General features: G+C 35.4%; 1 protein-coding gene across 2 annotated transcripts in view; it reads right to left on the bottom strand.

The window, feature by feature from the left end:
- LOC128982183 (protein pellino) overlaps positions 1 to 18,305 on the bottom strand; it is a 137,104-nt gene that overhangs the window by 110,838 nt on the left and 7,961 nt on the right. Inside the window, exon 1 of one of the 2 annotated variants that reach the window (XM_054401254.1) lies at positions 13,875 to 14,436. The exons of the other annotated variant lie outside the window; for it this stretch is intronic. Within the exon in view, the coding sequence (XP_054257229.1) occupies positions 13,875 to 13,885 (11 nt within the window). The 5' untranslated portion in view covers positions 13,886 to 14,436. Of the gene's footprint in view, positions 1 to 13,874; positions 14,437 to 18,305 lie in introns of those variants that run through there. 2 annotated transcript variants of the gene reach the window in all.

Below are 18,305 nucleotides of genomic sequence, written 5' to 3'. Positions count from 1 at the left end.
AAAACACTGACTTAGAAGTTTCTTTGTCCATCGCTGCTGAAATTGGGACAGCTCTTCTAAATGAAAATGAAGATTTAAAACAAGAATTACACAAAACAAAAAATAGTAAATCTTCTCGCGAATTAGAGCTTGAGGACAAAATTATGCATGAAGACGAGGAAATAGAAGAACTGAAACAAAAATGCGATGATATAGAAAAACAATTGAATGAAGAAATTGTTGGTTTAAAAGCTAGGCTAAAAACAGTACAATCTCAGAAAGACGACCTTATTCAACTCTGCGACAAAGAAAGGGAAGAATACAGAAAGAATGCTAATTATCACAATCATTGTAAGACATGCAAAATTAACAAGGAAGAAGTGTCCAAAATGTTGTCGTCAATTAGAAGTCTGGAGGAAGTAACGAAAGTGCTACAGAAAGACAACACAGAACTACAAACTAAATTAAAAGCTAAAGAGAACTTGCTGTCAAAAAGTCTTACATGTTTTCCCACACTCACCAACAAGGTTCAGACCACACTGGCCCATACTCCAAGATCAGACTTGGCCAGCAACTCTCATTCTGATTTCAGTCAAGTTGTCATATGGCTGTTTACTTTTGTTAATATACCATGCCAGATCCTTGCCATGGCTGTCCGAGCAAAGCAACATTCTTGGATGTGCAACTTTCTCAGCTTCATCATCAGTGTTGGTGGTATCAGTGGTGATGCTACTAGGTACTAGATCTTCCTCTACAAGAGAGAGAGCTGCAAAGGGATTTTTTTCTCTTGAAAAAGTGGTACATCGATAGAGAGGAAAACTTCAGTGATCAAAAACACTACTAGTCCTTCATTTGCAACCAAAAATCCCTTTGCAGCTCTCTCTCTTGTAGAGGAAGATCTAGTACCTAGTAGCATCACCACTGATACCACCAACACTGATGATGAAGCTGAGAAAGTTGCACATCCAAGAATGTTGCTTTGCTCGGACAGCCATGGCAAGGATCTGGCATGGTATATTAACAAAAGTAAACAGCCATATGAACCAGTTGGCTTTGTTAAACCTGGGGGAAGAGCTGAACAGGTTTTAAACCCTAAAAACATCGATGGAGAAAACTTGAGGGAAAATGATTTTTTAGTAGTCCTCTGTGGCACTAATGATGTATCTTGTAACGAAGCACACTTGGCCATTGACTCCATAACTAAGACTTTAAAAAAATACCATGAACGAAAAGTTATCCTGGTTGACCTTCCTAATCGGTATGACTTGGTAGAATGGTCTTGTGTGAATGTAGAAACAAGAAAAACCAATGTGATTCTTAATGGTATTTGTGGAGACTTTGATAATGTTACTCTGGTGGAAGCCAGCAAAGCTAGTAGAGACCTCCATACAAGACATGGAATGCACTTAAACCATAAGGGAAAAATTTGGCTAGCAAACAAGATAAAAGAAGCAGCAACCTCATTGGCGAGACAGACTCCGTCATCATCACCGGGAACCGAGGACATCAGCAAGCAACCAGCACTGATAGACGTCATGGCAAGTCCTAAGCAGTCAACAGAAGGACCTACATCGGGAAACGTTCCACCGGAAGTGCATCATCTAACAACTTGATGCATTATGAGGTTGATAGCTTAAGCTCTAATTTTAAGAGTAGTTTAAACAGCAGATCTGTATGCAAATCACCAGGTATCTCAAACAAAACCAAACCAAAACCTACTAATTCCAGTGTACGTGTCTTGCACTTAAATGTTCAGTCACTAAGAAATAAATTGAATGAATTAGCTGTTGTTTTAGATTATACTAAATGTGATATTGCCCTCATTAACGAGCACTGGTTGCACAGATTGGAAGTCTCCTTATATGTTCCAGTAGGTTTTAAATTGGCTGCTTCATTTTGCAGAGAGAATGCTTATGGGGGTGCCTCTATTCTTATTAAGGATGACATTTCTTTTGAGGTGATCAATATTGCTCATCTAACGGAGGTTGGTTTCCTTGAAGCTGCTTGTATATATGTAAATATGTATAAGGTGGTGTTCATATCTGTTTACAGAACTCCTAGTTCTAACTGTAAAACATTTCTGACTTATTTTGACAATCTTATAAGCTACGTGCAAGGAAAAAAACCTAAATGCAAAATTGTACTTGGGGAGATTTTAATATTGACATTTTAAAAGATGTGGACCAAGATACTGTAATGTTTGTTAACCATTTAAAGTCATTTAACCTTCAATGTGTAAATAAATTCCCAACAAGAAACTAAAGTTGTATTGATAATATAGTTACTGATTTAGATAATAGTCTATGTACATCATGTAAATTGAACGTTATGATCTCAGATCACTCAATTATTGACTTTGAATTTAATGTGTCTTCCCTCGTTCCCCAATCTGTAAATATTTCATATAGGAAACTTAATGATGATACTTTGAACGAGTTTAATGAAGCAACCTCCATATTAAATTGGGACTTGTTGTATGGTATTGAGGATGTTAATCTTGCATTTGAATACTTTGTAAATAAACTATCAACAGTGTATAGTAACATTTGTCCGAAAAAGAGTAAACAAGTTCAACAAAGGAAACAAATTAGACATAATCATTCATGGTTTGACCATAACTTAAGAAGAATGAGAAGCACAGTAATCTTGTTGCAGGATTTATTAAAGGTACCGAATTATAAAAATAACATGACACTGAAAAACTACTACATAGAAAAAAAGAAATTGTATAGGTCCAAAATCAAGGAGGCCAAAATCATGCATAATGAAAACAGGATAAAAAGTTCTAAGAATAAGTGTTCAGCTGCATGGCAGGTAGGCCTAATTAAGTCAGAAGCTGGTAACTACTATCAGCGGGAAAATCCAATTCCACCTATTTCAGCTAATGAATTTAATGATCACTATATAAGTATTGGAAAAAAAGTACATGATAGTACTAAATTAATAAATACAGGTAATTTAAGTTATTGTTAACTTGCATTATGTTAGTGAGCTTGAAGTGCTTAAAATAATGAGATCTCTACAGCCTTCTAAAAGTGAAGATGTTTTTGGTTTTAGTAACAGAGTTATCAAACATATTGCAGCTAATATTGTTACACCTTTAACTTATTTAATCAATCTTTCTTTCTGTTGCTCCTTTTTTCCTGATTGTTTAAAAATGTCCAAGAGTATACCACTTTTCAAAAAGGGTGACAGATCATGTATTGATAACTATAGAACAATATGTATTGTATCTGTATTTTCAAAAATAATAGAATCATGTGTAAAGAACCAACTTTTAGGATTTCTGGATCAACATAATGTTTTAAGTACTAGCCAATTTGGTTTTTGACCTGGACGTTCCACAACTAAGGCGTTAAATGAAGTTGTAACTGGTATTATTAATAGCTTTGAAAATTGTGATTATGTTAATATGACTCTTGTGGACCTCAGCAAAACCTTTGATAGTATATCACATGAAACACTTCTTAACAAACTAAAATTTTATGGTATAGATGATATGCAGATGCAATTCTTTAAAACTTATCTCTGTGGCAGATTGCACAAGGTTTCATCGGCAGGCTTTGAGTCCTCTTTTCAGGAGGTCCTTGCTGGGGTTCCACAGGGGTCAGTTCTGGGTCCACTACTGTTTCTAATCTATATCAATGATCTGCCCGGCAATATTCCTTGCAAAACCATTTTATATGCGGATGACACTTCTTTTATAATTACTGATAAAGTGTTAAAAAATGTAAAAGCACACAGTGACAGAGTAATGGAATTAGCCAGTTCTTGGTTTAATGCTAACTGCCTTACAGTCAATGCCAAGAAGACTGAAACAATCTGTTTTACTTTAAAAAAAATAGACTCAGAGGAAGATTGTAAGCCTGTTAAATTACTGGGTATCACTCTAGATCAGAAGCTTACATGGGAATCTCATACCAACTCAGTAGTTTCTAAACTTTCAAGGGCCTGTTTTTTATTACGCAAGCTTCAACAATGTGTTGGCAGAAATATGTTGTTAAATACCTATTTTAGCGATTTTCACTCCCATTTGTTATATGCCACAATGCTCTGGGGAAATAGTAGTGGTGCTCTTCATGTTTTTGCTTGGCAAAGAAAAGCAGTAAGGATTTTGGCCAATTTACCTTATCAAGATGACTGCAAGCAATGCTTTATTAACTACAATATAATGACTGTCCCTTGCATTTTTATATTTCAAAATCTTGTACATGTAAAGGAAAACCAGAGTGACTTTATATGTTTTGACAAGGTCCATGATTATAACACCAGAAGAGCACAAGATATTGTTCCACCCTATTCTAGATTGCGGAAAACAATAGTCAGTCATAAATATCTACAAATTAAGTGTTTTAATAAATTGCCACAAGAGATCAGAAACCTCGAAATTCAACAATTTAAATTGAAACTGTCAAACTGGTTTATAAGCAAAGCTTTTTATTCTCTTGATGAATTTTGTTCATATAAATTTTAATTTGATCTGTTATGAGCTTTAATTTAGTGATGCTTTGGTGAGTGGTTGTAGTTGATTTATTGTTAATTTTCGTAGTTTATAACAATTTATTGCTGAATGTTAATTATTTATTTGTTATGTTTTACTCTGTTATATCTGTTAGTCTGACAAATTGTACTATTTCTTTTTATACTGCATATTACTGTATTTCTTATGTTCTTTGACGTTGTCTATAGCAATGTAATGTTGACAAATGACAATAAATGGATTCTGATTCTGCCTTTTCCAGTACTTTGTTTATCCATTTCCGTTTTTTCTGTCTCAGAGTTTTTACAGTTTCTCTGTGTTTACACACGTATGTCTCTTTGGTCTGTTCTGTTTGGTTATTTAGCTATGCACTTTTTGCTACTCTTCTTTCTGCTACCACTCTGTTATATTCTTCATCAAACCAAGGCTGTTTATTGATTCTTTTCTTTTTTCCACATACTTCTTCTACGCTCTTCTGAATTGTATTTTTAATGTCAGTCCACCTTTTTTCTATTCCTATTACTTCCTTTCCTTGTCGTTCTTCTTCTAACATTTCTAATATCTCAAAGCGGTTTGCTAGTTTTAGTTGAAATTCTCTTTCGATCTTCTTATCTTTAAGTTTGTCGGTATCATTCTGTACAGTTTTATTTTGTTTTTTATTTTTTTTTAACACTTATTCTTTGGCATATATTAACTAGGACTAGGTAGTGGTCTGTGCCCATCTCTGCATTTCTTATGGTTCGTACATTAGTAATGTTTCTCGAGTGTCTCCGATCAATGAGAACATGATCAATCTGGTTTGCTGTGTTTCTGTCTGGTGACGTCCAAGTAACTTTATGGATATCTTTTCTTGGGAAGGACGTACTCATCACTCTCATGTCTCCCGCAACTGCTAAGACTCAAAAGTCTCACACCATTATCATTGCTGCTCTCATGTAGACTCTCCTTCCTGGTGACTTCTTCCCAGATGCTCTCTCTCCCTACTTTGGCATTAAATTCTAGCATTGTTAAATTATTTCTTTGATGTGTTCTTTTTTAGGCGTGTTTAAATTAGGGGTCCCAACCCAAGTCTCCGGTTGGGAACATAAGAGGGTTAGCAAGTGGATCTAACGACAGATCTAGAATGGATATGGTTTAACATTATTAGTGTTAGAAAAACCTATACGATTTATTTGGCCAGGTGGTGCTTTGTTTTCAGCTTTAAAAATTGCTGCGACATCTACACAGGTAGCACCATTGTAGTGAGGAAAGACACTTGTTCTGTCTCTTATTATGTACATAAGAATCTCACTTGACTCCTCGGAGCTCTCGCCCCTAGATAATGTCTGCCACAGTCTTCAAAGATTTGCAAATGGGTTGGCTTGTGACCCTATTTCCCGCATATTTTTTCATTGAATTTTTTTTTTAAATTGTGCTTAATTCTCCTTTGGGTTCTAGTAACATCTCGTACTTACTTATATATCTGTGCGTATTCAGGATCATCACCTTCTTGAGGAATTAGAGGACCCACTCAGTGGTAAAACGTGTCACGGATCTTAAAATTTTAGATCCTTTGTGGAACTTTCTCATCTTAATGAGCTTCGGAGCTGACCATGGTAAAGGCAGAATTGAATTGACGAACTTTATCCAAAATATTTCTGGATATAAGTCTCACAGTCCTATTTTCAGATAGGGAGTTTCCAATAAGAACCTGAAGGTATGGTGAATTGCACAAATGAGGTAAACGAACCTTTCATTTACGGCAATAAAGAGTAAAAACTTAACTGTCTCGGCCAGTTTTTTCTTGCTTTAAAATATGTAAGCCACTACAATGTAAACATTTAACGTACATTTGTCCGAGATTGGACTATCACAACTGTGGTACTACCACTATGTACCCATCAAATGTTCAATTGAAAGGTTGATGCAAGCGGTCATGTTCGTGTTCCCTCCAGCCACTCACAGTTCTTCGTCGTAATGGCGGCATTTGATTTTAAATTGAAATGAAATAAGAAAGTTAACCAAACAACAGAAAACACTATAAAGGAATTGTAATTTTGATACACATTGTAAATTACATGATAATATGGTAATGTAACGGATAACTGCCCTGTGAATAATCACTTTTAAACATTCACTTCATCACATCGAACTGTAACCACATGATAACCAGTAAAATACGATGTTAGGTAAATCAATTTAACCATAGACAAAAAGAATTAAATATTTATTCTTAAACACTTTGTTGTCTAGTATTGATAGGAAACTCTTCATTATGAACCCGACTTAGTTAACAGATTGAAACAAAATATAAATTCCAGCTTTGCAGTCCTGCAGCTAGCAGTCTGTGGTTAACCTTAAAAACTATTTCAAACTATGTACATATGTTATTTGTAAACAAAGGGGTATGAGTTTGATTAAATGTCAACAGAGAGCGCCACCTTCCAAACTTTAGCCCTTAAGTGTACTTAAGTGCCCTTTCTAAATATTCTAAAACGTATTTGCACATCTACGTGAAAATACCTTTAATTTGACACCTCAAACTTTAAAATCCATCAAGCCGTTATTGAGTTATGACTGTGAAAAGAAAACTGCTTGCGTATTAATACATAGACTACCACTTTCTGATTGAAAACTGCAACATTTCTTAAGTATTTTTTGAGCTATTAGTTATTTAAAAGATTAAGATTATGCCTACTAATTTTACTTGTTAGTAAAAATAAGCAAAATGAATATCACTTGATTACATAACACTTTCATTACTCGCGTGAAGCCATACAAGCCAGTTATACAACTTTGTGCCAGGTGCATTCCACCTTGTCTTGATGGATTGATGATTTATATAGATTTTTGTCAACTTTTGTTGTAGGCTAAATAACAGTCTTCACAAAATTATACAGCCAGGAATCGTAACAAAATCTCTTTTGATCAAACCAAACTAATGATGATTGACATTAATTTTGCTTCAGTGCATTTATGGGGATTTATGGGGATCTTGCTATTTAAATCTGCATGTTTATGGGGAGCAAGCTGGTCTAGTGGTAGAGATGGGACTTTGGTCTGTGAGGTCCTGGGTTAAAATCTTGCCAAAACACCAATGGATTTAATATGCCGCGGTAATGCCTCAAACCCTAGGTATAGCCCTAAGTAATGTGAATACGGGGGTTTTATATTGTTCAGGTGCAGGGGTAGAACAGAATGGCTGTCGTAGATGTGTAATACTATAGGCTACTGTATATACTATACTATTTCTGTAATAGCCAACTATAGCATACCGTAAATATAAAGAACCAAATTCTCTCAAGCCTTATCCTCCCCCATTGCAAACGCAAAGCTAGAGTATAACTGCAATAAGCATTTTATTCTTATAAGCCAACCCCGTACGAAGAACGGGTACTCTGCTAGTCTTCTCTATATAAATAAAATTAGAGTTTTGTCTGTACATTGCTCAAAATGTACAGTACATGTACATGTACAGTACATGTACATGGTATAGTACATATAGTACATTATAGTACAGTACATGTACTATAAGTTTTTAGATTATTTTTCCGTTTTATACATTTAAGAAGCCGAAACAAGTCTCATCTCAATTTCTGTCTGTCGGTCTGTCTGTTACGGCCCAAGAGGCATTTTACACGGCCTTCTCCTGAAAAACGAGAGTACCTATCAAGATCCATCTGGATTGGCGAGATTGTCTTTAGCCATTAAAATATGGCCTCACTGTTTTTAAAATAAAATGACGGGTGTTTAAAAACCCGATTTCATGCGATTTTTGTCGAGTTTTCTCCCAATATCCATCACATAATCATCTATGAAATAACAAACAGCTGTTGGGATCAAGATTGTTTTTTCTAGCTGTCACTGATATGTTTACATTAAATGTTGTTTACAAATACCGCAAACATTTCCAATAACGTTTTGAAAGTAAAATCCAAACCAAGTGAGATTAAAAACGATTTTCCTTACATAAAGGATTTAATTAATCGAAAGTTCAATAATGTGTATTGTAACCGTAGATGAAATTAGAGATTCTTTGTGTATAAAATTGTTCTGAAGTTTTGATAACTAGGAAAAAGACCTCGAATCAGTGTTGTATAGGGCTGGAAACTTACATTTATAAACTCGTCGTCGCCAATAGCTTACTAACAAGGTTTTCACTCATTGACGGCGTTTCAATGGTGGTTGTGTAAAGTGTAAAGTGAAAAATCATAAATTCAGTGGATGATTGTAACAGAGGTTTGCCGGTTTACGGATGATGCTAAACTCGCTTTTCCAATGTGTCACTTTCGGTTTCCACTCACCGCTATGTGCTGCAATCGCTGGACCATACAGCCAAAAAGCCGATAGACTATATATTGGGTACGTAGTAGGCCTACCCAATTATTCATGACAACCTATTCGACAATGATCCTTGATACCTGTACTTTTCCCTACAATACATGGCCTACCTACTTAGGAAATCAAATTAAAAACGTTGAAAAACACAACATTGTGTGATTTTTTCACATTTCCTTCTCATGTTAACTTACATACGAAACATAGTTTATAGAATACGCAATCTTTTAAATAACAAAAAGCTGTTTGGACGAGGTTGTTTTGTTCAAACTGTCACCAAAATGTTTACATTAAAAGTTGTTTACAAATAATGCAATTAATGGGAAATAACTTCGATTTTCGACAACTTGTTGTCAGAAAATCCAAAACCAAGAGAGATCAATAGCCTCGGAACTGGATTAACACATTTAATTGGTCGGATATACTATAGTTCTTAACTGTAAACGATGGCTTTTGGTACTGTTTTTTCCTTAGAACCGGTAGTATCAACAAAAATAATTTTTACGTACCAACACATAACTATTAACAAATTAGTTATCGTTAGTGTTGCACCTTATTTATTACAGTAGTATTCAATTTAACTGATGTCTTACTGTATAAGTTTTGCTTTTTCTTTATATGTATATTAGGTTTATATATAATAGTTTTGCCAGAGTACATCTGAAAATATGCAAACCTACTGCTGTTCTTTATATAATAAGGTTTCAACTGACTACTATAAGATCCCCGTGCGTAGAACTGGCACACAGCTAGTATATATATATATATAATACGTTAAGCCGATTTTTGTGAAAAAAACTCCTCCCTCATTTTTAGACCGATTTTGATTATTTAAGTGTCAAAAAAGAGTTTTTAATTTTTTGAAATCTTTATTAGTTTGGGCAGGATCTTCCATCAAAGTTGGGTTTTCTCCCATAAGATTAACATAAGGGAATCTAAATATTTAATTGGAAACTTTGTCTCCACTAATTTGAGAGAACACCTGGGCGTAGAAACTTGGTAGAGGTGTCCAAAGAAAGGTCTCGGTCTGTAGATGAGCCATCAAAAGAAAAACAAAGTAAGTTCCCAATTTCCCCCCAACATGAGTCACATACCATTGGTGGCATACCAACCAATACTCAAGATGTTGTAGGCTAATAAAAAATTCCGCCCAACATACCAGAGCTCACCCCAATTCCCTACTACATGAGTCATTGGTGGCTATGCATTTCATGTTTAAATAGTATTTTCTATAGTGGAGTGTATCATATGTATTTTCTTGTTAAATGGGCTACCGGTACCTATTTTAAAATTATTCATCCAATATAGTTTGGTCTTGTCTGTGATTTGTTTAGTTATCGTTTGGTGACAAAGTTATTGGTGATTTCCCAATAAATTAGTTTCACACTTGCTTCTTGTGTTTTGTTATATTATTTAGTCAACAATCCTTCTTTTCTAATCTCGATAAAAGTAATTTATTAAATAAAATTGAAGCAACAACAAAATATATGTTTATTGGAGTGTAGCCTCTATGGTCGTGATGCATGATCTTTACTCTTTCTTACTCTTTACAAACATCTAAATTTGGGGATGCGGAATACAACCCCCCAGAAAACCACCCCCCCCCCCCAAAGGTGAAACGTGACGTCACCAAATCTGCCAACTAACCAATATGGTAGCCGTGTCCGCGACTGGAGTACTACCCCCATCAGCAAAATGTGATGCTATGTAATTATAATTTTAATTCGAGTAGCCTAGTTCCGTTTGATAGCAGAAAAGTCATGTGGGGAATATTTTGAAATTTTATAGCAAGTCTGGGCCTATATAGTGGTTTGTCAAAATGATCCTTTGTAGTTAGTAAGACTACAGCTGTTTCATGCTTCGAATGGAGCACATCATCAGGTCAGAAGAATGTCAAGTAGGCTAGTCTTCATATTCCTCGCAGTGGAGTTCGTCAAAAGTTTAATAATAAATAGGCTAGACAACAAAACACATAACACACGGAAACACGAAACATTTAATATTGGTCGACCAGACGACGGTAACAACACTCGTGATATGGCGCCGGTTGAGGGTGAGTCGCAACTGTCACGTGCCGGCAGCGTTGACCCCTACCCCTACTCCAATGTTATCCTTATCTCGTTCCTTTGTTTTCTGTTTATTGTGTATATGAATAGCGGTGTTGTAGATAATGTTTGATTCAAATGATAATTGTTCATTTAATATATTCTGTGGTTGTTCTTTTGACGCCTTGTAGATTTCAAACTCCTCAACTGTATCCATGTATCGTCCTTTATTGCAGAGTTGTACAATTAATAAATTATTGTCAATATTTGTGTAATTATGGTTGGACGAAATTAAGTGGTTTGCATACGCTGATTTGGAATTTTTCTTTGGCATATGTTCCTTAAATCTGGTGGAAAAAGATCTTGATGTTTGGCCTACATAAAAATTGGGACAATCGTCACATTTTAGTTTGTAAATTCCTGTTTTGTCCATTGTATTAGTTCTAGACGGTTGTTGTTCTTTGACGATAGTAGACAGTTTATTGTTAGTTTTGAAAGATACGACCACATCATTCTTAGCCAATTCTTTAGTCAAGGTGTGGTTCAGTACGACACCGTAGTTCGCACTTACGTATATTTTACTCTTATCGTGTGGCTTATCATAATTTCTATTGCATTTTTTTATCAGTTTGTCGATCAGGAAACTGTTATAGCCATTGGCGACTGCTATGTTTTAACGTATTTACTTCGTCGTTATAATCTGTTGTACTCATTGGGATGGAGAGTAAGCGGTGGACAAAACTATTGTATACAGCTGTTTTTGTGGGTAGGTAATGAATGAATCGTCTGATCTGTGGTGGTTGGTTTTCTGTAGATTTTAAATTGCAATTGGCTGTTGTATCTGGTAATGGTGACGTCTAGGAAATTAATGGATTTAGTTTTTTCAATTTCAAGGGCAAACTGTAGGTTTTTGTGGAATCTATTCAAGTGTGCCTGGAGTAAGCTGATTTGTCTCTCGTTGTCATTGAAAAGTATGAGGGTGTCGTTTATAGCAAGTTTGGTTGGTTAGGTTAGGTTAGCTTAGAACAGTATTACAACGAAACTTGAGTGTCCGTGACTGGAAAACTGCCCCCTCGATCTCTGACGTCAACATGACGTAGGAACCTGCTTGGGGGGGGTAGTTGTCCGGGGGGGCAGTCTTCCGGCGATCCCTAAATTTCATCTGTCATCGTCATATGCTGGTACAATTTAAAAGTGTTTGAGGTTATATTTTCAGATTTATATGTATATTAGGCCTAAATATTACAGTTGCTGGTCATTTTAGGAACTTTTAGCCCCAAAATTGCTGTATCACGGACTTTGACTGAAAAATCACGGACATTTTTCCGTGAATCACGGAATTAGGATATAGTAGGAAAATTGAGTGTTCATAAAAAAAGGATAAAAAAAAGGATGTAGAAAATACATTTTTTGGTCATAATAGCCTACAACCTGAAACCATTATTTTGTTGAGAAAATTGTAGGCCTACACAATTACTTATATTGGTAAGAAATATTAGTTCCTGAAGTCGTATTTTTTTTGTTCTCTAGAAGACATTTTCAAGAGAACCGTTCTTAACCCTCCGAGTGTTATTTGTCGCTGCAGCGACACATAACACACTTTGTGTAGTGTTTTGTGTCGCTGCAGCGACTCACAAACACTGTTTACGCCGAAGGCTCTATGACTGACAAAATCGGATTGAACTGGATCGAGTTAGGTATCGTTTCATTTGACAGATTCAGAGCTTTCTCCGGAGGTCTGTCTCTAAGCGCTATTCAATTTAGTTCCGAAAATATTGTAGCAGACAGCTGACGTGCGTATTTGTAAACAGCTTGGTTAACCTCGGACCAATGACTAATGTGTTTTATTACGTTTATCATTGTTTTAGTGGTAAAAATCAAAAGTAGTGATATACGTGGTGCATTATAAGAAGATTTAAGTGATTTTGAAGGGCTGGTTGATGATCCTGAAGAAGTAGGTAGGCCTAGTGATATTGATGTAAATTATCAGCCAGATTCCTAGCTATGGTTAGGCTATGCATTCTTAGCTAAACGCTATGTACTGAAATCTGTTTTTTGCCCATAACTTATTTATTTGCAAATCTACTTCCTTATATTATTATAGCCTATAGGCCTATTTGTAATCCTCATAAAATTTAGAACAAAGTGGCTATTTTCAAATATTTATAGGCCTATAATTTATACAATTTCATTGAGCGCAAACTTATTTTTTTTGAAAATTTTCCAAAATAGCCTAAGTATTTTTTTTACCTAAAAATTTTTTTTTAAACAAATGTTCCTTAGGCTATGTTCTATGTATAATATTGAAGCCCATGATTTTCCAAACAAAATGGTATATAGAACAGTATAATTAACATTGTTTTCAAGCTTCTCAGATCCGTTTTAATAAAACCTTGCAAATGAGCAAAAAATAGGCAGACATTAAGGCCAAAACAAGGGACACTCGGAGCGTTAAGGTCTTGATATTTGGGCAGTTTACCATATTTTAAGTAATGAGCGCTTTTGAAACCCATACATAACTTACCGTACATAGGAATACAACTTAGGCCTATTTTAATTAAGTTAGGCCTACTTTACTTAATCAGCTGTCAAGATTCTTTGATTCTTTCTAAATATTATGATTAGGCCTACCGGTAACTTAGGTATTCATAAGGTACCTAACTTAACCATGGGAAACTCCTGAGCCACTGGGGCGGAGCCTAAAAGGATTTTTGAGATAAGAATAGGCCAAGCCTACCCTAACTTAAATGTTAATCGGTAATTATGAACTATCATCATACCAAATTTCAGCCCAATCTGATCAGTAAGTTTAGGCCTAGGCTAGGCATTGTTACTTATTCTACTACTGAGCCCCAAGCAAACGCACAAACTTTCACATTTTAATATTATAATTACCATTATAGGCTAGGCCTATAAATTAACTTAAGCTTAGGGCCTAACTTAAATATGATTGTTGACAATGTGTTATTCTTAAGTCAAACCTTTGACTATTAATAACTTAAAACAACTTCTGTATCCCATAGTCAATGGTCAAACTGTAAGAAAATATTTACCTTATGACCATTGCTTTGATGAAAGCCGGATAGCTTGAATGACTTCAGTGTAAAATCTACCCGACACAAAGGCTTATGAAAGTGAATGACTGCTCGATTTCCAAGAATTGACTCGTCGTTCAGGTCGTTCTCCGAAGTTCAACTAACTTAGCCTAGGCTAGGTAGCTTATTAACGTAAAACACAAAACATTTACTTAATTCACGTATCCTAACCTATTATTGATTACACCAACATTAAATACCATTGACTAAAGATTATACATCTTGAACATGGATGCATATTCTATCCCTTTTATTCCCTCATTCAATAACTAACCTCCTTCACTTCTAATAAACATCACAACATGTTTACACAATTAAATATTACGATAAAACACTGCACACAAACGCTAACTCGTCGAGCCACCAAAGTTTGACAATGACAATTAATGAAATAATTATTAGTGACAAATCACTCTAGACAAATTGAGACTTTAAGTTTAAACACACAATAAATAATTACGATTTTACAAGTCACAAGTATTTTTCTAGTAATCGTGTCACAAACAAAAACTCGACGTTCTGGTTATGTACCCGCGAGCACCTCAGCTTGCGCAAAGCTCTTGGAGCACTTTCCAGTCCGAGGTAACTGTTACTTCCTATGTGTATTAGCTTCTCCCAGCTATTCGCTGTAGCTGTTATTCATTCCTTAAACTAAGTTGTGGTTTGTTACAGTTGTCAGCTGTACCTATTTGAAGTACGTGATTGGTTTAAATAATAAATTCAACTTGGACATTGTAACCTAAGAAAAGGGGAAATGAAAATAACAGATAGATTTATGAATATGTAATAGTATATTACGTTACTAGTCCTGAAAATAAGTGTTTACCGGACGAGTGTGGTCGTTCCCGTGCGAGACGAAGTCGAGTACGGGATTACCATACGAGTCCGGTACACACATTTTGGACGAGTAACGTACGATAGTTTACGCCATACTACTAAATCCGTACAAATCCTTATATATTTCCACCAACTAAAGGACTATAAATCACTAGTCAAAATGTTTTTGTTTATAACCAATCACTGCCACCTAAATACAGTATAATCAGCTGATTGGTGTCCGGCAAAACTCATTGCAGCACAGTAGTACGCAATGAAACCCCATTTGAATAAGCTGGCGGCAAACAGCTGTTTTCTGGACTAAATCCTTGCGTCGGAAGTTCGTCAAAATAATGTAGTGTGGCGTAAAAGGTTTTACGCCACACTACATTATTTTGATGAACTTCCCACGCAAGGAATTAGTCCAGAAAACAGCTATTTGCCGCCAGCTTATTCAAATGGGGTTTCATTGCGTACTACTGTACTGCAATGAGTTTTACCGGACACCAATCAGCTGATTATACTGAAACTGTATTTAGTTGGCTATGAGTGGTTAACATAACCTTTCTTTGAGGTTATGACTAGTGATTTTTGGTCCTTTAGTTGGAGGAAATATATAAGGATTTGTACAGATTAGTAGTATGGCGTAAACTATCGTACGTAGCTCGTCCAAAAAGTGTGTACCGGACTCGTATGGTAATCCCGTAACGGCCGTGAAGATAGCTATCACCAACTGTCATCCCTCCAAAGTTTCCCCCTCCACCAGACATTTGAGTTTACCCCTACGAAGTAGTCAGTGCTTTGCACAAGTAGACCTCCAAATCCCGTACTTTATATTTTCTAAAACTCTAAGCTTTAAAAAAAGGTTATAACCTATTTAATTATAAGAATTACTTTGTAATTATTAAAATGCATTAATAAAATAATATAAAAACATAAATATAAGTAATCTTGACTGGTGGTAAAAACTACGCAAATGCCAAATAATGTGATCAATAAGAAATGTGTTTTTACCTTGACCCTATTTAAACTGGACCAAATTTTATTATTGATAATATAAGGAAACATGATTGCTCTTAATAAGGTATGAAAATTGAAAAAAGAGTACAGGATCTTAGCGAAAAGGGCGCTAAAACCAGAAAAATGGTAAAATAATATGACACAATTACTATTTTTCTTCCCATGACCCCGATTCATTGCACCAAATTGTATTACTAATTGTAAATAAAAGTGCAGGATGTTGGCGTAAAATGGCACCAAAGCCACGAAAATGGTTAAATAATATTATACATTTAAGATTTTTTCTTACCATGACCCCAAATGATTGCACCAAATTTTATTACTGATTGTACTAGTGGATAATTGATTTTAATAAAAAAATATGATAATTGAAATAAAAGTGTAGGATGTTGGCATAAAATGTCACCAAATTCACGAAAATGGTTAAATAATATTATACATTTAAGATTTTTTCTTACCATGACCCCGAATGATTGCACCAAATTTTATTACTGATTATACTAGAATAGATGATTGATTTTAATAAAAAAATATGATAATATATCACCATGCAGCGACAGAGCATCGACGGCCCTGTGTTCAGCAGGGCTACCAGCCGCCTGCTGTTCATGTTCCAAAGGATCACGGACTACAATAAATCATTCTGACACACTGACTTAAGAAAACAATAATTTAACTTTAAATACTTATAAAAACCTTATTTAATTTGATTTTTACAAATAGTATATTATAATCAAAGATACTTTAGTTATGTTTCAGATGCTGCAATATCACCACTGGATGATGCAATAATGAAATAAGAGCAAAGAAAATATTAATATTGGTAGTCTATATATCCCGCTGAAGCACATAATGGAGAGGGCAGCTCAAAAACATTAAACAAAATTACAATCTCAAAAATTAAATTATTTGCATTTCAACCAATCTCTATAATTTTGTTTAAAGAAACTGAATTGATAAATGTGTAATTTGAAAAATGCTTTTGGGCTGTAATGCAGGGTTCTGTTGCATTAAAAAAATAATGCAACATGACGCGATCCCCACCCCGCAGCATATATTTATATTTTTTAAATTAAAAACAATCATCTATACTAGTATAATCAGTAATAAAATTTGGTGCAATCAATCAAGGTCATGGTAAGAAAAAATCTCGAATGTGTATTATTATTTGACCGTTTTCGTGGTTTTCGACGCCATTTTCGCCAACTCCAAATCCTCTTTTTTGAGGAATCCGAAAATATAGGTTAAGTGAACATTTAAAACTTCATAAATGGTTCATGCACGCAAAACATTTAATTGTCAATACTTAATAACAAATAAGCTTCAGCACACTCAAATTTTCATAATCATAAAACACCTTTAAGGCAGCTCAAGTCAAAACCAATAAATCCATAAGTAAACAAACACCTTTACAACATCACAATAATAATGCACCGTTCAGTTCGCAACCGCAACTGCAACTGTTGAAAGAAACAACTATCTAACCAGGTCCAATAAAGATATACAGTGAAGCTATTACACAAATAGCTGTTATGCTAGGAACTGTTCCAAGGCCTTCTGTGCAAGTGGAAGCTGAGGTGCTCGTGGGTACAGAACGTCGAGTCAAACAAAATAAAGTACAAACAAGATCATCCATCACAGGGATGAACATCGATATTCGATGTTTTTTACATCGATGGTAGGTTACCTTTGTTTTTGTTACATCGATGTTTTCGTCAAACATGGGTGGTTTTGGCCACTTATTAAGGTATTGATGTTTTCCATTGATTACAATTAGATTACAAAAAAGACGAAAAACTGAAAAAATCAATGTTTTCGCAACGATGTTATCGGTTCATCGACGGTAAACATCGATGGTTGACCTATCGATCGATGTTCATCCCTAACCCACAACTCACTATTTTCTTTTAACTCATAGATAAAACATAGTCTTCCCTTAGGTCACAGAAAACATACTACAATAAACCCATAATGCCAACCGCATGGTATAAACCATTAAGTGTTTTGAGCGAGCTTTGCCTGTCAATCCGTAGGCAACGCAACCAGCGTTGCTATGCTGGAGCTGGATTGCATGGCAACGCTGGTGGCGCTGCCTACGGAATGGCAGGCAAAGCTCTCTCAAAACACGTAATGGTTTAAACTTTAAACCATGCCGTTGGCAATCTGGGTTATAGTAGTATGTTTTCTGTGCTTAGGTTCTGTTAAAACAAAATCGAATCACGCCAGCTTACAGTAGTCGCAGCTAGTCTGGGCGCGCGGCCGCGCTAGGGCGGAGGGTGTAGAAGGGAGTCTTTATTGCTCATTTCCAAAAACATCTGGCCCCAGGCCCCAGTGGCGTAACAGCAGGGCCCGCGAACCTATGAGAGGGAAACGGTGAGCAGAGAGGCTCGTGGGACAAGTGGGGCCGAAAATTGGGGCTCATTCCTATTTAAATGTATTATCGATCATTCAATAATTGTATTGAACAAGTAATAACATTAATGTCATTAATAATATGTTGTTATCTGTTATCATTTAATTTCGTTAGACGCCTCTTCAATGATAACGAACTAG

Source organism: Macrosteles quadrilineatus, unplaced genomic scaffold, assembly GCF_028750875.1.
Source record: "Macrosteles quadrilineatus isolate MER2022 unplaced genomic scaffold, UCM_ALF_1.0 Scaffold_1__1_contigs__length_201487025, whole genome shotgun sequence".
Classification (NCBI taxonomy): Eukaryota; Metazoa; Arthropoda; class Insecta; order Hemiptera; family Cicadellidae; genus Macrosteles; species Macrosteles quadrilineatus.
This window is presented reverse-complemented; position numbering and strand designations above follow the sequence as displayed.